Here is a 21,017-nt window from a genome sequence, read left to right as displayed (position 1 = left end):
AAAATTCGTGGCGGCGAACAACTAGTTAACATTTACAGTTTGAATTTGAAAATAATTGATCTGTACTGTGGCAGTGTAATTTTAATGAATGATTAATTTTGGAAATGATTCCTTCCTCAAGAAAATTGACGGACCGTAATGACGTAACCACCCTTTTATGAAGGAAGCTACATAAAATTTAAGAATCTGATTCGCGAAAGACATTACGTCTCGCGATGAAAAAACGTTGACTGTTTTATAACATCAGTTATGGAGCATAGACTTGCAGATATACGGTAAGTGAGATTGGCTTTGGTCCGGGGTTCCTTAAACTTTTGCGGCTTTGATGAACCTATTTTGAGGAACTACTATATTTTTATACGTCTACCTAAATTGGAACGATCATGTATTTATGTCAGTTTTTTGTTTCATAACTTAACGATATATTTATATTGACCGCAGAACAAATAAAGAGTGACAATCAAAGACTGCCTCTTATTCTATCACGTTCTCATCGCTAAACAGCTGTGCTGGTTTTGATGAAAGTAATAGATTTAGTTCATTACTAGATGTCAAACACGAGCTAAGCTGCTAGAAGATTTCCCGCGATTATGCCGCATAAAAATCTCATTGATCCATTGCTACATTTTATCGTGAAAGAAGGACAAACGTACCTACAAATTTTCACATTTTATTATTAGTAGCTATAGACTGTTATGTTGTAAATAAAGAAAACAGTGGATATACGATTCATTATTGATAAATAATAGCACATTGAAAAAATAAAATTAAGCTAAGAAGAAAATCTAATACTCATTACAAATGAATAAGTGATTTTGTTAGTTACTTCTTCACGCTCTATCTACTTAACTAATCTTCTTAAAATTTTTCATAAATGTAGTCTGAAATATGGAGAAGGACATGGGTACCTTTAATCCCGGAAATATAACTGCGCCTATTAGAAATATACGCGGGCGAAGCCGCGGGTAAAAGCTAATATTGCATAAATATTATTAAATAAAATTATGTTCACTTTTCATTTCTATTAGGTACTCAATCAATTATACGGAACCCTATATTCAATAAAGCAAAGTACACAAGTAAACATAGAAAAAAATCTCAACAAAGCAGAATAGAAAGCATCCGGAATGACAATTGCTGTCTACGTGTGTCATTCGCTAAATTGGGCGCTATTACATATATGGACGAACGATATGATCAAACTGGCGCGTTTTTCCATTAGAATGTGTCGTGTTCCTTGAATTTAATTATAGTTGTGGTGGTCTAGTGGTTAATACGCTTAAAAGGTTCCAGTTTCGATCCTACTGTCGTGTCATATTCGAGGTTCATAACATATGGTATGATCTGCAGTGAAACGTGGATCTGGTCTGGTCTGACAACTTAGGATGTAGTATGCCAAAGACTGTGCGAAGTGAAAAAGAAAAAGTATAATGCCCTAGGCTCCGGTACTTGTGTGTGAAATGGAGAAGGCAATGGCAAACCAGACCATTAATAGTGCCATGAAAGTTGATGTGTGTTTCATCAAACACACGTAATAACCACGACCCTCAGCCATGAGGGTCGTGGTTATTATATACCGACTGTTAAGGGACATCTAAAAATAGCGCATTTAAAATGTCAAGCATACATACTTAGTACGAAAACTTTTCTTTCTTTTGAGTTACAAAAAAAGTCTCAAATTCAAAATTCAAATTCAAATAATTTATTCAGAAATTAGACCTTCACAGGTATTTTTTCTCGTCAATTTTTATATTTATAGTTATTTCTCACAAGCTACAAAGTACTGGCATTTCGGAACGACCACTACTGAGAAGAAATGCCGAAAGAAACTCATTTAAACAGTGTTGGTCCCTATTATGCCAGAAGGGCTTAACATTTTTTAAATATAAATTTATGTCACAGGTGATTTAACACCACTTATTCCAGAAATCAGGTAACAACCGTCACGAAGTGAATCCTATTCCTAATTCCTAACTAATATTATAAATGCGAAAGTGAGTTTGTTTATTTGTTTGTTACCTCTTCAAGCTCTATCTACTCAACCAATTTTCTTGACATGTAATTATGGCGTATGGAGAAGGACATAGGGCACCTTTCAACCCGTAAAAATAACTGTTCCCGTAGGAAATTCACGCGGGCGAAGCCGCGAACAAAAGCTAGTTAATAATAAATGCAGACACAGCATACTAAAATCACCATATATAAACATATATATATATATATATATATATATATGTAATAATCCAAGGCATTTGCTATTCCAAAATAAAACGAATCCTTTTGCCTCGCCGCATTGCGTAACTCCGTGATTTGGGTACGGTGGTACTGAGCTTAAAATAAAGAGAACACAGAAATATAGCTCTCTTTTATAATTAATTTTTCAGCATCTACATTTTTTTTTTTTTTTATTTTATTTCTTTATTTATGTTACAATAATTTATATGAAAAATACAAGCACTACCAACAAAAGCCTATATAGGTTTATACGTGGTAAGGCGAGTCACAACTCATTACAAATTTACTCAGTTAATATATAGTTCTTAAGCATTAATTTACATTTGGTTATACTGGTTTCCAAATTAATTATTTGCCCACAAATATTGTGAATAACACATATGTCACGACTTAACCCCTAAGTGCGTAATCTTAGTTTAGCCGGGTAGAACTAGTTGCAAGCGATTTCTGTTGGCTACACCCAGTAGTCTGCTTATGTTCAGTTAGATCTAGACCTAGCCGAATATAAACATGATATGAACGGTGTAATCGACGAAGATCCGCTGATCATAAGTAACTAATTGAACCCAGATGTAACTAACTGAGATTGGCTGCCCCTGCTAGGGTTAAGCCGTAACATATCCATCTTTTCCATAATATGTTTGTTTGAATAAACAAATGATTCAATTGATTTTAATTCCTCAAAGAGACTGTAATAAAACGACTTTATGTACAGTCTACAGCATTTCAAGTTACCCTGCTTGAACCTCTATGGCGCAGTAATAGCGACGAGTTTGCAATGGATTTGGGTAGGTTGATGTGCTGTTGACTGTACTAACTAGCGGCCCATCCCGTCTTCACTCGGGTTAAAATATAATAAATTATACACCTAAACCTCCATCAGGAATATCTATCTATTGCCGAAAACCGCACGAAAATCCGTGTAGTAATTGAGTTTATTGCCAATAGACAGACGCGGGAAAGGTCATTATGTTCTATGAATTTCTTTAGAATTTTCTGTGGTATCAATCTGTACACTCATTATTTTGCAATACAATATTCAACATATATTGTTTCCTCAATAGCCTGTTTTAATGTATTCCACGCTTTGGTGAAAGCTGTTGCCTAGTTTGAACAGTGTTTACATGGATCGTCTTCCCTACCAACATCCTGCGGACTCATGTATGCCTAGTACTTGAGACTAGTAATAGTAACTATATTGTTTGTATTAATTAAATCGACGGGTTATTTATACCGATTTTTCAAACAGGGTTTAAGTCAGGCAGGCGGTCAGCCGTAAAATATGAATATTTACAATTTAGTGATTTTTTTTTTGGACCCTGGGCTTTAGGCCGTCACAGCTGGGAATGATACCAGGAACACACTTCAAGGACACAAGATAAGGACACAAGATGTTAAACAATTTGGCAGACTGACAAAAAAAGTCTAGACTATAAAAAACATAATATTATGAAAAAGAATTTTCCAGAGGCTGACCCTTTTTTGTAATTCAATAATGTAAGTTAGAAGTGAAAGGGTAGATTTAAAGGTAGCTTTAAAAAATCTTCTTTAATTGAAACAAATGATCATAAATTATATCGTACTTTTTTAACTTGATTGATTTTTATAATCTGCGCAGGATGAGAAGCAGCTGTCTGTATGTTGTTACGCAAAAATCACTGAATGTAATTTGATGCTGTTTTCACAGTTCACTAACTTAAAATCATGTATACGTTTCATAGCGATACGTTGCTTAGAACGCGAGATATTGACAAAAATAATTTGTGAGCGGATCCACATAATAAACGCGAAAGAAGCCGCGGGCAAAAGCTAACGTATAATCTTAGTTAAGATTCGAAGAATTCAACTTTAATACAAAAAGTTGCAACATTTCAAAAGGCGAGTTTAAAACAAATTGTCTCATATTTTACAATACTAAAAGCCACATGTCACACAGCATTAGGGGCTCATTGCACGGAACTGCAAGAAACTTCTCTGCCTTTTCATGGAAACTATTCCTTTAGAGTAACTATTGCGTCGTAGAAGAGGCAAGCCGTAAAAATCCCTTCGTCTACTTTGGTATTCAAACTTACCTAAACATTACAAGATTATATTTTATTTCGCTGTTTGGTTTCTAGAGGTAGTTATGAGAGAAGAAATAATGTCCATTTGTGCTGCTCTATTATTGCTCTATTATTACTAAGGAATTACTTTTATAGGTATTGTTTTGTAGCTATTTATTATTTTATATAATATCTATAAAAATGTTGTTTTACATAGGCACACAGTAAAAGCTGACAAGTCGTTCTACGAAATAAAACGCACCTGTGTTTAGTTGTGGCTATATCCGTTAATGATCTCGCTGGGAATAAATAAAAAAACCCGGGTTGCACTCCGGGAGTGCCGACAAAAGTGAAAACTTGAACATTAACGTTGTGCATTTTTGACGTCTAACGAATTTTCGATCAGGGTCACGTGTCCTGACGCGAGTTCAACATTTTTTACCCATCACAAAAAGTGCACAACGTTCACAAAAGAAGTATTCACTTCAAAAATATAATAAAAATATAACCTATTACACTAACCAGTTCAAAAATGTATGCATAGAAATAAAGCATTGGTTTTCTTGAGACTTTTGTTAGTTGCGCGCGCTCTATCCATCCTCTTACTAAAAGCACATATATCCCTTTCTTTCTATAATATAATTTCGTCTCATTCTAACATAGTAAAACTACAATAGGCAGTGTTAAGGCGAAGTGCTCCTAAAGTGCCATAGAAGACTTTTATGGCTGACCCTAAAGGACCGAGAGCATGCGATTAAAGTTCCAGTATTATTACTGTAAATAATAAAGGGATGACAGAAGTTGTCACTCCGGATGACGGTACGATTATTATTATATTATTTATGCCTCGGAGCTCCGTTCCATAGTGAAAAAAGAATTTTTATTCCACTCCAGTGTGTTGGAATAAATAAGAATCAGAAACTGGCCACTACATAAAAATATTTTTTAAAAAATTAAAAAGTAATTAATACATTTGAAAATGGAACTCTTTGGCTTTCGGTTGACAGTCGGATGAAACGAACTATCGTTTCATCCGACTGTCAATTGTTTTCATTGTGTGGCATCTTAATTAATTTTTTATAGCTGTGGGTCAGTTATTCTGTCATAATACGAGAGGTGAGAATCTGATGACCTGACAGGCTTCTTTTAGAGAAACTAAAATAGGCGAAGCCACGAGCAAAAGCTAGTGAATGAATATAAATAAAAAATATTGAAATTCGCCCTAATCTAACCCTAGGGATGAACACTCCTCATCAAGTGGAGTGGAACGATTGACGTCCTCCTATCGTCCCACATCTATATACCTTATATCGCAAATCCAATTTATATCCTGAGCTGTATAAATTCGTCAAGTATATTTCTTTAGTGGAATATTTATGGTTTTGATAAAACAAAACAATGAAATGAAATAATTATTTTACTTATCATTATTACTGGCTTTTAAGTTATGGTTAAATAGATTAAAGGATAAAGGGAAGCGGGCCCAGGGCTCCGAGTCACGACGGCTGTGGAAATAACATAGAAAACGCTCAGATGAATGAGAAGTTAAACAGGGTAACTGGTATCAAACGCAAAACTTCCTAAAGGCTACTTGAGCACATCAAAACAAGTAACTTTTATTCTACGACTTTTCGTGGTTCGTAGATTTTTTTTCATATAAAAAAAACTAATTTGCGATTCTAAACATTTTAACTCTATGTAATTAGCCAAGCAACACGAGACTGTACAGTAGCGTAATGTACAGTCGAACATAGAGTTAACGTTTTATAAAAACGACATTAAAACTAAAAAAAGGGAAAACTTTGTATTTATCACGTTTAGACAAAAGTCGTAGAACAAAAGATGTTAGTCTCTATGTACCTTATGCGCCTTTGGAAGGTTATGCGTTAGATACCAGTAACCCTGTATATATATATCAAGGTACTGGCCAGTATGAATAAAACAAGTTCAAACATTAAATAATAAAAGTAAAGAAAATAAATAAATAAGAACGCAATTTAAAATTCCTACAAATACCGCAATGCAAGAAAGTGTTGTTATAATTAAATCCATAGCATTTCTAACATTTCGCGCCAAAATTAGAATACCACAATACTCGGCCAGTTTGAAATCCTCCTGGAGCTTCCAGGTTTTATTACCCTTGTCTAAAACCTCAGTCGACGTCGGTCGACATTTACGTTTTAAGGAATTTATATAATTTTCTCTCGGAAGTAAATGCGTATTATAGTGAATTGTACCCAGTTTTCGTAAACCATTGTCTAGCTAAAATGAAATAAAGCTCGCAATTAAAAGTTAATAAAATACTGGCCATTTAAGTTGCAGTCAGAAATATTTAATTCCATTTTAAGAAGTAATTACCAAGGATATGGGTGAAGTTTTAATAGGTATTTTAATTAATAATTCGGGTTTCACTTCAGTCTAGCTTGATGGGTAGCAAAGATGAGCTGTTGAAAGCTTGTAAAATGCCTATACTACTTACTGTATAATTTCGTATTTACGGAGAAGCTAATTTTCATAAATGATAGAACTAATAATAGAACAATCATCAGATATGAAAATAATTCATAGTAGCGTGTCTCTGAGCGTTTTGCCGGTTACTACAGCTATTGAGCGTTAGAGCCCAGAGTCCTTCTCTTTTATCTCCACTGCACGGTCGTCGGCTAAGGATGCCGACGACCGTGCAGTGGAGATAAAAGACCTTCTCAGACCATTTGCACGCATAACATCCCTGATGATTGGGTATTCCCTCCCTCCCTTCAAAAACTAGAAAAAATCTAATACAAAAATGTGTGTGATGTGTGAAAAAGTAAAAGATAACGAACAGGGCTTAAAATATTCACGTTGAGAATAGACAGTTTCACTTTATGTCTGTTCATGAATATTCTATGCGTCTCGTGCAATCCAATCGATTGCAAAAAGGCTTATAGACTGTAAAGAGATCGTTGTTTTTATGTCTCATGCCAACCATAGACTATCACCGAAATTTGACAGACAAATGAACACGAACATTGCGTAGTATGTATGAGTATTTTTATTTACCACAGTTAAAACCCATCAACGTATGCATATTCCGCAAGTTCGGCGAACTGTATCGCAATTTGAATAGCCCGGCTTCAACTTGTGTGACTGCGGTGCAATAGACTCTATGGCCAAACTTTTTTTTACGTGTGTAAAGACCCTCGTCTCATCCATCCACGGGAGGACTGGTATGTGAGACTCCAACTCACTAAAACTATACACGGTGTAAGAGCCACCTGCATTTGGTATAGGACCCTCGCTCCTCCCTCAGTCCCGGCCGAGGCCTTTCTCCTCGGAGTGGCTAGCGGGACGGCTCGTTAGTCTTCTCTGCCTCTGCCTGGATAAAGTCAGGGGTGTGGTTTCCACAGTTCACAGAATCACTCTTCGTCATCGTCATCGAATTTTTTGTATTCTCAAATAAGCTTGAATTAAAATAATCGGTAAATTCAGTTCTGCTTGACATAGAACATGATAATAAAGTTAAAGTAACATGGGATATAAAAAATAATTTTCGGCGAAACGTGCTTTCGATGAAGATTCTGTGAACTGAGGCTCGCCCGTGTCAAGCGTGCCTTTACAGGATGTCACGGGCGAGCCTTTCAACGCGGGGCCGTTTTGCTCCTCTCCATACAGCCAACGACATAGCGATCAGCGTGGCCACACCACGGTATGAACGACCATTTATCAAATAGCCAGACTCGACAAGAATAATCATTCTGATATACGTACATGTTATTTACAAGCTTTTAATTAAAATGGAACGCTTTGTTCACGTCCATCTTGTAATTTGAACTGGTAGCTTCGCTTTACTGTAGAGTTAGTGTTATTATTTATTATTAGCTTTTCGCCCGCGGCTTTGATCGCGTAAATTTCCAACGGGAGTCGTTATTTTCTCGGGATGAAATGTACACTATGTTCATCTCCGCACTTTTGCAAAATTTTAAGAAGATTGGTTGAATAAATAGTGAAAATTACTTTCGCATTTATAATATTTTGTTAGGAATAGGAGTCATGATTATTACAAGAATTAATCGCCATGGAAATTGAAACAAATAAGTGGAAAATTTAACTCTGTAGAACATACCTAAGTATGTGAATATTATCTTTCAAGATTTGATAATAGACTTCCGGCGAAACAATAAATGCTTGTAAAACTATATATATTAATGTTGATAGTGTATCTGTAATATTGAACAAATAATATGGATATTTATGTTTGTAATGTACCAAATAAACAATTGTTCTTTAGATAAGGTATATTTTTGCTCCGAAGTTCCCTTAGAATTGATATCCTGACATTGAAGCTTAAAACAATGTTGTTCTTCAAATCTTCGTGAACTCACCCATAGCATTCGATTCTGTTCAGAGTTGTCAAAACAGTTTGTTTCGGGTGTCTCTTTGACCTATTTTCCGAGCGACTTTCAAATTTATGTCTTTTTAAATCGCAAAATATTAAGAATACGGAGGAATCACACGCGGGTTTTTATATACTAATAATACTTAATATATTATTAAGACAAATCACACAGATTGAGCTAGCCCCAAAGTAAGTTCGAGACTTGTGTTATGGGATACTAACTCAACGATACTATATTTTATAACAAATACATATATAGATAAACATCCAAGACCCGGGCCAATCAGAAAAAGATCATTTTCCATCATGACCGACCGGGAATCGAACCCGGGACTTCTGTGTTCGAATCAAGCACTTTACCACTGAGCCGCCGAGGTCATTAAAATTTCAATTTGTATATATTTCAAGTTGACATTTTTTTATTAGAAATTTAAATGCGTTTGACCCTGTCAAGCCAGATGGATAGCAGAGATGTGTTTGTTGCCTTGAAGATCCCCAAATTAAAAAAGAAAATATGATCTTTCAGTTTCATTATATCTTAATTTTGTAGATGAATTTTTGAACATTTCCATCACCGTTATTACCCTCCAAATTTCAACAAAGTATCCTTTACAATACCTTAATTATGAATTATAATCTGTGTAATAAAAATTATTCAATTTAGTTTATTATTTTATCAATACTTTATTTTTATGATTTTTGAAAGGTAATTTATTTCGAAGAACGGTAATGATGGCGGCCAAAATGATAGAAAATTCACCGCTGTGCTCTTTTTATTCTGTGTAACAATCCAATCGTTTTGGGGAGAACGGATAGGTGCTTCATGAAATGGAATGGGAATAACAGCTAAGGACGCCAAGGATTCATACGGATTTAAACTATAAATTTAATAAGCTTAAATTTTATGGCCAAAGATTTACTATCAAGAACGTAAAAGTGATTTCTTGTTAAAGGAATGGTTTTAGATGAAATATCGGAGGTGTGGATTAAAACATGACTTAGCACATATTATTTATCTTAATGACAAACTTTTGACCTCTGTTGGCTTAGGTCATCATATCAGACTGATACACTGAAGGTTTCGGATTAGATACCCGGTCAGATAAATCAGATAAATAGATATATATGGACAAATAACATACTGAGCTAGCCCCAAAGTAAGTTCGAGACTTGTCTTATGGAATACTAACTAACGATACTATATTTTATAACATACACATAATATAGTTAAATATTCAAGGCCCAGGTTAATCTGAAAAGGTAATTTTCCCAGGGATCGAACCCGGGACCTCCAGTTTAACGGTCCGGCATGATGACATACAGTGATCACACAGATTGATGTGAATGGATATTTTACGTTGTTCTTGAATAGTTTATGTATTTGTTATAATATATAAAGTGCAAATTTAGTATGTTGCTTTGGTGTCAGTTTTTATAATACTTACTGTCTATCTCAACATAATCTCCACTCGAAGAGTCTCCCAACTGTATTGTTCATATTTGCATACGCAGAAAATGCTATTAAATATAATATTAAAAAAAAAACACTTGAAATGATTAGCTTTCGGATTTCTCCTGCTACATCTGACTCTATTGCTTTTTTTTAAAAAATTTTGATACATTCAGGCTATAAGCGTCTTGAATAAAATTATACAATTACATGTGGACTTTTATGGGTGAAACAAAACATTGTAAAATTTGGCCAAACACTAATACCGCTTTATTAATAAACATTTAATTCTCTGATTAGGTTTGGAGTAGTATATCTTTGTTTTGTCCCTCTCTCTCTTTTCAGCATTTGACATTGAAAGAACGAGACAGTACAAAGAATAACTATTCCGAGGCTAATCAGAGAATGACGTTTTTATTAATAAGGGCGATTATGTATATCAAAATAAATTAAATAATTATTCATTTCAATATTATACTTATAAAATGTAGCTATTGTGAATTTGTTATTTAATACTTAGTCGTGTATCATTCGCACTAAAATACTTAGCATCAAATTTTATCATCGAATTTTACTATTTTCCCAGAATTTATTTATGAATGCCAATATTCTTTCTCTAGTAATAACTTTATGGACTTGCTATTAATAATGAAATCTTTATATAATGCTGCTTTATGCAATACTTCTATTATACTTACAAAAACTATGAAGTATTATAAGAAATATTTTAACCGGTTTCTTTCAAGATTCCAACATTATTAAACCCACTGGGAAATGAAGGGAAAGGAAAAGACAATAAAATAAACTAAATTTTACATGATCGGTTTATTTCCTTTTACATTAGTTGCTTTCAAAGAAAATGAAGCTATCTTGTCTGACTCTAAGTGGAGTGTATACATAGCTTTATTAATCGTTAAAGTTACAAAGAGAAATCAAGAGAGAAGGGTCAGTCTTATGTTTGGGAGGTTTGTATAATAAACAATATTTACAAAAGTTGGGAAGACAAAGACGTACATTGAAAAGGCTTAAAGGAATATCTAAGAAATAAAGAAGGTTAATCTAACGCTGATATTCAAAGGGAAATGCGTATTAAGTTACAATGCTCTCTAACAATAGGCATTTTCTATTCTGAGGACATTCAAAGATCGAGTTCATTGTTAGGATCGCATTCTAACGTAGAACGCATTCCATTATTCCCTTCGAATAAAGCCGTAATGCATCCTCGCCTCAGAATTTCAACATATCAACAAGTATCGTAAATGCTTTAAAGTACAATTTAGATTTAATATTGATAACAACCTTACGTATTATATCTCACAGGATGTCACACATCGTCCGCACTTATACAAACTATTTACAATTAAATTTACAATTAAAATAATCACGTCAAAATTGTCGTAAATGTATTAAAATTAGGGGAAAGCCTAATTGACTTGTAATTTTATGGGTACCAGGTCACCTCAGTGAAGAGGGGTCTAGTACCAATGGCCTAGGCTAAAGTGAAACAAACTCAGGCGGCGGTGGAGGTAAGTTTAAAACTGGCGTCTCTGAGAGCTCCACATTATCCGAATTGGCACCAGGAAGAGACCACGTCGAACTACCAGTCGCAGTTACCCTCGGACCCATATTATCATAAGCTGGTGCTGTACAGCAAGTTCTACTTCTTCTTGGTAAAGTTGCTCCACCACTTAACAAATCAGGGTATTTCCCCGGCTCCCCTCTTCCTGCTACTTGTACCGATATGAATATATTCCCATATGGAACTGGTACAGCAAACTCTGCTGGAGGAGGAGGAAATGCGCCAGGTGTACCTTCTATTGTTATATGTACAGGTTCAAATCCACCACAACCTCTTGGTTGGTTATCGTCCATTGACCGGTTGGTCATCTCAAAATCACATGGCGAGGCTATATCCCCTATAGACCGATCGCAACTGACGACAACTGATGCATCAATTAGTCTTTTTTCTTGGTCGTTAAAGCTTCTACTCGGTGGAACTGTTCGTCTTCTCAAATGCCAACAGGCAACAGCTGCGATAAAACCTAGACTAGCTAAGACACCCAACGCGCCAAACACTACTCCTAAAAGCTGGGGGATTCCAGGGGCGGTTCGAGCAGTAGCTGTTTGAGATCTCGGCAGGACTAAACTAATGATTGCTCTGGCTTCTCCTGCAGGGCTTTTAGCTACACAGGTCCATTCACCAGCTGCATTTGATGTTACATTAAGAAGTGTTATATTCACCCACCGTACACTACCAGGCACTCTGTCTTCAGAATTATCATCATCAATATTAGTTTCTGTCTCTTCCATATCAACATCAACAGTGTTATTATGAACATCTACACCATCGAATAACCATGTTACTCTTGGCTTTGGGACTCCATGAACCCAGCATCCAAAAGTAGTAGCGAGTCCAACTTCAGCTCTAACTACTAAAGTACTTGACCGCACTTCAGGGGAGCAAGCCATATTTTCACTTGGTACGTTTCGCCACTTATTTCCAGCTTGTGTTGAAGGTTCTACGCACAATAATTCTTCTGTTCCCAATTTACTATCTAAAAACCATTCCTTGAACTCTCTAAGTCGACAATCACATCTCCAAGGGTTTCCTGATAAAGACACTGTCTTCAAAGATGGTAAAGAAAATGTAATCAAACGAAGGAATGTTAGCTGATTTCTACGTAAGTCTATTGTCTCTAAAGCTTTTAGGTTGCGCAAGGAATTTGTATGCAAGGACCTTAGTCTGCAACCATCTAATAAAAGTATTCGTAAATGCGGCAGCGGTGGGAACTGGTCGGCCACGAGCGTGGTCAGCGGGTTGTTACTTAGTACAACTAATCGCAGTCTTTCGTTGCCTCTAAATAGGTCTCTCGGCAGATTTGAGAGGTCGTTATCTCCTAAATCAACTTCAATCAATATCCTTAATTCTAAAAATGCATCGGCATGGATCGATCGTAGTCTCGTAGTTCGTAGGTTTAACTTTTGTAAATTGAGGAGACCAATGCTTGCGAAGATCTGCTGGGGCAGGTTTCGAAGTGGATTGTCATGCAAATCCAAGACTTGTATGTCTGGGGAGAGTGACGGCGGACGGCGAAGGTCACCGGAGGAGCAGCTGGCAGTTTTCTTCCCTGAAGACCATTTGCAGTGGCAGGTGTCGATGTGCGCGCAGTCTAGCCAATCACTTGAGGTCCTGGCGGCACATGTCGTGAAAATCACTATCCAGTACCACCTGGACCAAGCCACGCGCATACTCATCTCATTTCGGCTTTGTGTTTACAGCGGCTGAGTGCCTGAAACAACAGAGGAGTGTTTATAGAGTAGCTAAACAGCACTAACGAACAATGGGTCTGGCTCTGCGAAACAAATTCCGGCTCTAAACTGTCGTGATAAGTCATCTTTTAGGTCGTTCAGAATCTAGGCCGCCATAAAATTTAACTCTTCATATAACGGCGGAACAATTTAGTGTAAATATTTTTGCAACCGCATATTTGAACTGGATTCGACTGATTCAGTTCAGAATTCTATCGGAAATTGGCTAAATATTAATACTTTGATTAAATGCTTGAATACCCTCAGTGGAATTGGTTTGAGAACTTTCTTAATTGAGAAACGGATCGTTTATTTTGTTGGGACGTGGAATAAAACGGCGTGATCTTATCCCTGGTATCTTCATTTAAGGAATGAAAATTCAATTTTCTTTCAATTAAAGTTGTATTTTTAAAGTGCTAGGCTGTATAATAGAATATAATCTACCTAGTAGCGGAAGTGGCTTTGTCAGAATTACGAATTGAGAAATTATTTATATATGTAATGTATGGATTAACTTATACATTTTTCTGATAATACTCATCGAAAAAATCTTAAATATGTTTTTATGTTAACAAAAATCATCCAATGTAAAAATCGCTGCGCCATATCTGTTGTAAGTTTATATAATATTTTCATTATTAGGTCTATCTCTGACTGTCATAAACAAATAGATTTACTACAGCAAATTATTTTTGCCTTACTTTTGCTCATGACTTTGACATTGTAACTTGACGAGTCTCACAATATTTTTTTCTTCAAAAAGCAAACAAAGTAAACTTTCAGAAATATTCCCAAATTACGCCAAGTGCTCTTAAATTGTTTAGCATCAAAAGTTACGGACAGTTTTACTTCAGCAGTTAGCAATCAATCAATATTCGCGCTTGTTTTCAACTTGCTTGTTATTTATTTAACAAGGACGACGAATTTTGATGTGTCATTTTTATGCTAATTTTTATGATGACAAATTCGATGCGTATAGTCTATCTATTTTTGTGCTAATCGTATAATAACAGATTCGAGTCATGGTGTTATTTAAAACAGGACTATTCTATAAATTCCCGTGGATATAGTACAAAATGACAGAAGGATAAAATTGACATAGACAGCTGATTTTCAAAAGGAAATTGACGCCAGGTAGGTAGTCGGTTTAAAATCACAGGTAAGTATTAAAAATGATAATGTTTTATTTTACGCGGATGATAATATAACAAGCAAAGTCAAGAGCGATAATTTTTGCACCATTAATTTAATTTAAACGTGTGCAGAAAAACGCGCATTTTGTCTAAACGTCAGCGGCGGGCCTATTAAAATCGATTAATAAAATCCAATTTACATACTTACAAGTAGTAGCCTAACTAACGCAATCCGATAATGTAAAGAACAATAACTAAAGCAGCCAACATGAAATAATGAGGATATCTTAAACCACATATTAATCAGTTCATTTTCATATCAATAAGCAAATAACTCTGTATTTTTGAATCTACTTCCAAAAAACTCCAACAATAAAATTGTGGACGGATTTTCGAAATTTTTGTTTTGTTTTAAATAGTATAAATACTTACTCGCGAAGTAGACGCGTTTCATTTGGCATTAATATTGGTTCTGTCATTGTAATGTTATTCAATTGGTCGGTTGGCCACTAGCTAGACATAATTACTACAAACATCCTTTGTATTTTGCATATTATACAAATCTCATGCAAAGCATATAGTGCTTCTTACTCGTATGTTCATTAACTAAAACGTTGATTTTACTAGCAATATTGAGCATATTAGCGTAACGGAGTGAATTAACAAAATTACATTGTGGTTTTAAGGTCTGCGATACATTGTCTTCTAGTCGCAATATACCGCAGCTTGGTTGGTTATTAATTTTATTAAGTTGGCAACATTATTTCAATTGTAAGGGGCAATTTTGTTTTACCTAGATTCCGGGAGATAAAGGAAACATATCAATTTCAATTGTTAAATATTTATAATCTCAAAGACGACTTCGGTGGCGCGGTGATAAAGTGCTCGCCTCTGAACCGAGAGGTCCCGGGTTCGATCCCCGCACGGGTCATGATGGAAAATGATCTTTTTCTGATTGGCCCGCGACTTGGATGTTTATCTATATGTGTATTTGCTATAAAATATAGTATCGTTGAGTTAGTATCCCATAACACAAGTCTCGAACTTACTTTGGGGCTAGCTCAAACTGTGTGATTTGTCCTTATATATTTATTTATTTTTAATTATCATGGAGGCAATGTAAAAAATGCAAATATAAAATTTACGAATAAGAAACTATTGTATACCTATTTAATAAAATTACGTAGGGTAACCTCAATTTTAAAAGCATCTCGTGGTGTTGTGTTTTTCTCAAAGTATTTTCCTGTACTGGACGTTTTTCTACGATGTGTCTTTCATAAATTGCTATTAGAAGTATATTTCAAGTAAAAAACAAAAACGTCAAGTTTTTTACTAATACCTCGCGCGAAAATACACAAACTATTGAGACTCAAATGCTTACTGGCATGGAAGACGTTCGTCTTTTGTCCTTCCTTCCTTCATTATTGTAAATGGGTTGGCCAGGATGAGAATGTCCTGAATAATGGGCCTTTTGTGTTTTTGTCCAATAGATTTTCTTACGGCTTCCGTGTTCGCGTATTCATTCTTTTCCCTGTGAGTAAAGCAGTTTTTCCACGATTCGTGTCGCCGGATCCGACGTCGGAGAAAAAACCGGGACCACGATTCGGCGGGATGGTCTAATTCAACATGTAAGACGTGTGGAACCGCCGCAGTATATGACTCCATATCCTCCCGTGGATGACGTATGAGGCGAATAAGGGATACAAGGCCTAGGCCGCTCATAAGCAACTATAGAAAGGTTGACGTCGGCCGGTAATAAAATCCTCAAAATTTTAAGGTTGTTTTTAAGCTGAACCCGGGCTTCGTGATTCACAACCCAGAACGCAATCGGAACTATGTAGATATAAGTCAAATCGATCAAGGAAATCATAACATACTAGTTTCAAAATCAAGTCTATTTGATCTATGACCAGAATGCAGCCCGGAGCTTTTCTGTCAAGATTAGAAGGATTAATGTCCACTGATTCGCATTTGTCTTGTCCAGGCAGTTCCGGACAGTTGCGCAATAGATGAATCGATACGGTTACAGGGATGAGCGAGTGGATTCATAGCCTTTGGGTTATTCTCAGAAATATTAGACGTCTAGTAGTGTTCATACATTTTTAAAGATAGTATTTTCGTTCGTAACATATAATTTTGAAGTTACGAAAACTTACTTAATTCTAAGAATATATTCATCATGAGAAATAATTTTGTTACAACCCTTTTCAGTGCATTAAAGTCTCGACGACCTTCGTGGCCTATAATGATCATCATGATCACTGCTATACCGGTCCCGGGTTCGATCCCCGATCAGGTCAAGATAGAATAGAAATTATATTTTTCTGATTGACCTGGATTTTGGATGTTTATCTATACATATATATGTACATGATATAGATAGTATCCAGTTTGGTATTCCATTACACAAGTCCCGGACTTACTTTCAGACTAACTGAATCTGTGTGATATGTCCCTAAAAAAATAAAATTAAAGAAAAACAAAATTTTGCAACAATCCGTCTCAGTGCATAATAGTAAAGTCTCGCGCCAAAACGACATTACATAATTTCCAAAGTTCGCGATATACAATAGCAGAAAAAAGGAGTTGAGCAGTGAGCTCGTAGATGACGTACGGAAAAACTTTGCGGAGTAACTGCGAAGCCTTTTGTCGACAACAATACGCAAAGTTAGCCCGCAATCTTGCATGCTTCTTTGATCTTCTGGATGTCATTTGTCATGCTTTGTATTGCAAACTTGCTATCCAAGATCTCGGTTCAGACTTTGGTCTAAAAAGTGTGATGATATTTGCATCTTCTAGTTAGTAACTAGATTAGTTATATAGTTAATTTAGATACTTTTTAGATGTACTTACATTTGTATGAAAGTTTATTAAATGGAATTAAATTGATTGATGACGACAGCAGTTGTGAACGATTTTAGTTAAATCAGTAAAGATAAATGCTTGAAACTTTATGACAGACAGCATGGCTGACGTCAACCCTCTTAGCTGTTGTTGCCTATCAGGTATCAAGGCTTTATAATTCTCAGGTATGTACGGAAAATTCATGTTCTGCATTTTACATACAGGTTAGCTACTTCTTAGATTTTGACGATATAGAGTATATAAAAGACTAGCTGCGCCCCGGGGCATCGCTACCGCGGGAATTTAGTGATAAGTAGTATCCTATATGTTATTCCAGGTTATATTCTACCCGTGTACCAAATTTCATAACATTCCGACTAGTAGATTTTGCATGAAAAAGTAACAAACATACATACATCCTCACAAACTTTCGCATTTATAATATTAGTAGGAGATTGGACAAGGACGTAACTGCAGAGTACTTATATAAAGCAATGTTATGGCTAAACACACTTAGCTCAAATGGAACCACATTCTAAGCTATATAGGTAGCCATTAGCTATATAGGTAGGTAAAACTGGATCCCGCACGATGCATATATGGCTATCTATTTTATCTGTGATCGGATCTCTCTTTCTTATTACGAGATTTTTACATGAATTTAATAAGTACTTCCCGAGTACTCCATGGATTTATATTATAGGTTAGGTGCAACTGTTTAACACGCAAGAAAGTGAACTGTTACATCATATGATGTGTGTACTTCGCTTCAAAAAGTTTTTAGCAGTTTGAGCTTTGACGACCTCGGTGGCGCAGTGGTAAAGTTCTTGCCACTGAACCGAGAGGTCCCGGGTTCGATCCCCGGTCGGGTCATGATGGAAAATGATCTTTTTCTGATTGGCCCGGGTCTTGGATGTTTATCTATATAAGTATATGTTATAAAATATAGTATCGTTGAGTTAGTATCCCATAACACAAGTCTCGAACTTACTTTGGGGTTAGCTTCATCTGTGTGATTTGTCCTAATATATTTATTTATTTATTTAGCTCCAATATTACCTGTATCTTCTTCCTAGCATCAGTGAATATTGCATCTATATGTTTATGTAAATGCGAACTCGTAATACGAAGAGAAATATGAACATTTTCTAGGTCAATGGATAGAGGGCGCTGCGGAACGAGGCCTCCCTTCGGTAGGTCTTGTGACTTGCAAATAACTTAGCTTCGAGCCCCGCTAAATTGATTTATTTCGAGAGGTCTGTAGTTTCTGCGAAAGTAATTTAAACATTATATTTTTGATGGGATTGTATGGCAGCATTTTTAAAAAAATATATTTGATTTGCATGTTGAAACTGTGTTTATTCGGGTGGAAACTTGCAGCTGAATTTTGTAGCAGATATTTTTAAGCGATTGATCTATTTTTTGTATTAATGACATCTAGGGATGCTAAAGAAAAAGTAGAAAAGTAAATCTTATCAACGATTAATATTTGTATGAAAGAGCTTTGGTTGGATAAATCACACACATTGAGCTAGCTAAGGTTTGGATGGATAAATCACACACATTGAGCTAGCCCCAAAGTAAGTTCGAGACTTGTTTTATGGTATACTAACACAACAATACTATATTTTATAACATATACCTAAATAGGCAAACATTCAAGACCCAGATCAATCTGAAAAAGATCTTTTTCCATTTTGACCTAACCGGGGATTGAACCTGGGACCTCCAGTGTAGCAGTCCGACATGAAGCCCGTTAGGACACAGGTCGACAGATGAGAAAGATTTGGGTGATAATGCATTATTACTTATGCATGACCTGTTGGTGCGCCCTGGTTACCCCAACAATATCGTCTCTAATTTCAGGTCGTAACGTACATACGAGCTGTTGCCGGTAGCTTCACTCACAGTAGCCCAATTTGGTAGGTAATTTATTCCAAATTTTATACAATCGGTCAGCGATTTAGTCATGTAAGCGGACAGAGGGATAGACCTTTTGCAACTAAAATTATAAATGCGAATTTTTGTTACCTTTTCACGCGTTATCTACCGGACCGATTGTTATGAAATTTGGTACACGCGTAGAAAGTAATCTGGAAAAATAGATAGGGTACTTTTTATCCCAAAATTCCCACAAGTGCGAAACCCCGAGGCGCTGCTAGTGCATTTATAATAATAGTACGGATAGTGTGTGTGATAGAATATGATCGACACTCGAATCGAATATAAGAAGACGAATTATATAAAAAGTATGCACAAATATTTGCTGAAACTTCGATATCAGATATTTGTAGTACTGTCATAATTCAAGTCACAGAGTACAAACATAACGTAACATTTGTGTACTATAACTTAGTTTTCCTCAATAGAAAACGTACGCAAATAACATAAATTTTGATAGTTCACCCTGCTGACATTTCACCCCAATTTTTCATAATAAAACACATAACATAAACAAGAATTGTATATACAACACGTACTTAACATGTGAAATTCTGAACTACGGCAGGATAAAATATTGAAGACACGGATGTGACTCCGTGTGACACTTGATTCATATACTAATTGCTTCCATATTTAAACTTCATTTTCGTAGTCGTATTTCCTCATGGGTCATGGTCATTACGTGGAATAAAACACACACAACAATTATCTTGGCACCATTAATGGAGTGATTTGCCTTCTCCATTTTCCACATAAGATAAAATCAACCATTGAGGACGTTTCCTTAGCTCTTTTTCGTTCACCAAAAACAGGTGGTGGTCTATAGAAACTACTACACATGATCAGATTGGTATACAAACTCATGTGGCACGAGTAGGATTCGAACCTGGAACTTTTAGATTCACAGGCAGGTGTCTTAAACATTATACCACCGCTTCATATTCATTTAATATTATAAAGTCTGTCTGTTTTTTCATGGCTAAACCACAACCTATGCCGAGGAATAATATACGGACAGGCATAACGTACTCTACGTTGATAACGTTGATAACCTATAATAGGTTACCGCGGGCGCATCTGCAAGCAATTTTTTGACCGATTCATTTTTAAACAGTACTTAGAAACTAATTTAATCAGTATTTTACAAGTATATTAGAAATTACATGTAATAATATCAATAATAGAAGGATGTTCAGCAAATCAAGATTTCAATAAATAGAGTTTTAAAAATTAGCTGATCTATAACAAGACAAAATAGCCATTCCGTTATTTTCCATAAGTATAACATTGACGAATATAGATATTCGTCAAAACAAGTACAAATCGTGCGTTTTTCGGCTTTGATCCGACGACGTACGTCAACGAACGACGACGGACCGATTGGGCCGGTCCCTTACTGTCAAGCTGTGTTCATTTCTGTGTTTTCGTTATTTTATTTCGTTGGTTTATATAGGCCATAGTTTATTTTCGTGGGTCATGCAAAACTTGCTACGTTCATAACTTTGTGTAAATAATGTTACGTGGTAAGTTGTTAATATCCTCATTTACTGAAATACCGTAATTCAAATATTTTGAACATAATATTACGAAAATATTTTCGAAACAGACAAGCATTCAAAGTGATATTAATATTTTCATTTCAATTTAAATGCGAAAGTAAGTTTGTTTGTTTATTGCCTCTTCAC

At 35.6% G+C, this 21,017-nt stretch overlaps 1 protein-coding gene across 1 annotated transcript in view; it reads right to left on the bottom strand.

The window, feature by feature from the left end:
* Window positions 1–10,912: 10,912 nt before the first annotated feature.
* Window positions 10,913–21,017, bottom strand: part of LOC128678672 (leucine-rich repeat-containing protein 24-like) — a 53,513-nt gene continuing 43,408 nt past the window's right edge. The window contains exon 3 of the mRNA XM_053760388.2: window positions 10,913–13,392. Coding sequence (XP_053616363.1) covers window positions 11,597–13,357 — 1,761 coding nt within the window. The 5' untranslated portion in view covers window positions 13,358–13,392 and the 3' untranslated portion in view covers window positions 10,913–11,596. The remainder of the gene's footprint in view (window positions 13,393–21,017) is intronic.

The sequence above is a fragment of the Plodia interpunctella genome, chromosome 20, assembly GCF_027563975.2.
Source record: "Plodia interpunctella isolate USDA-ARS_2022_Savannah chromosome 20, ilPloInte3.2, whole genome shotgun sequence".
In the NCBI taxonomy this organism is placed as follows: Eukaryota; Metazoa; Arthropoda; class Insecta; order Lepidoptera; family Pyralidae; genus Plodia; species Plodia interpunctella.
The sequence above is the reverse complement of the archived record's forward strand: the minus strand, read 5'-3'. Positions and strand labels throughout refer to the sequence as shown.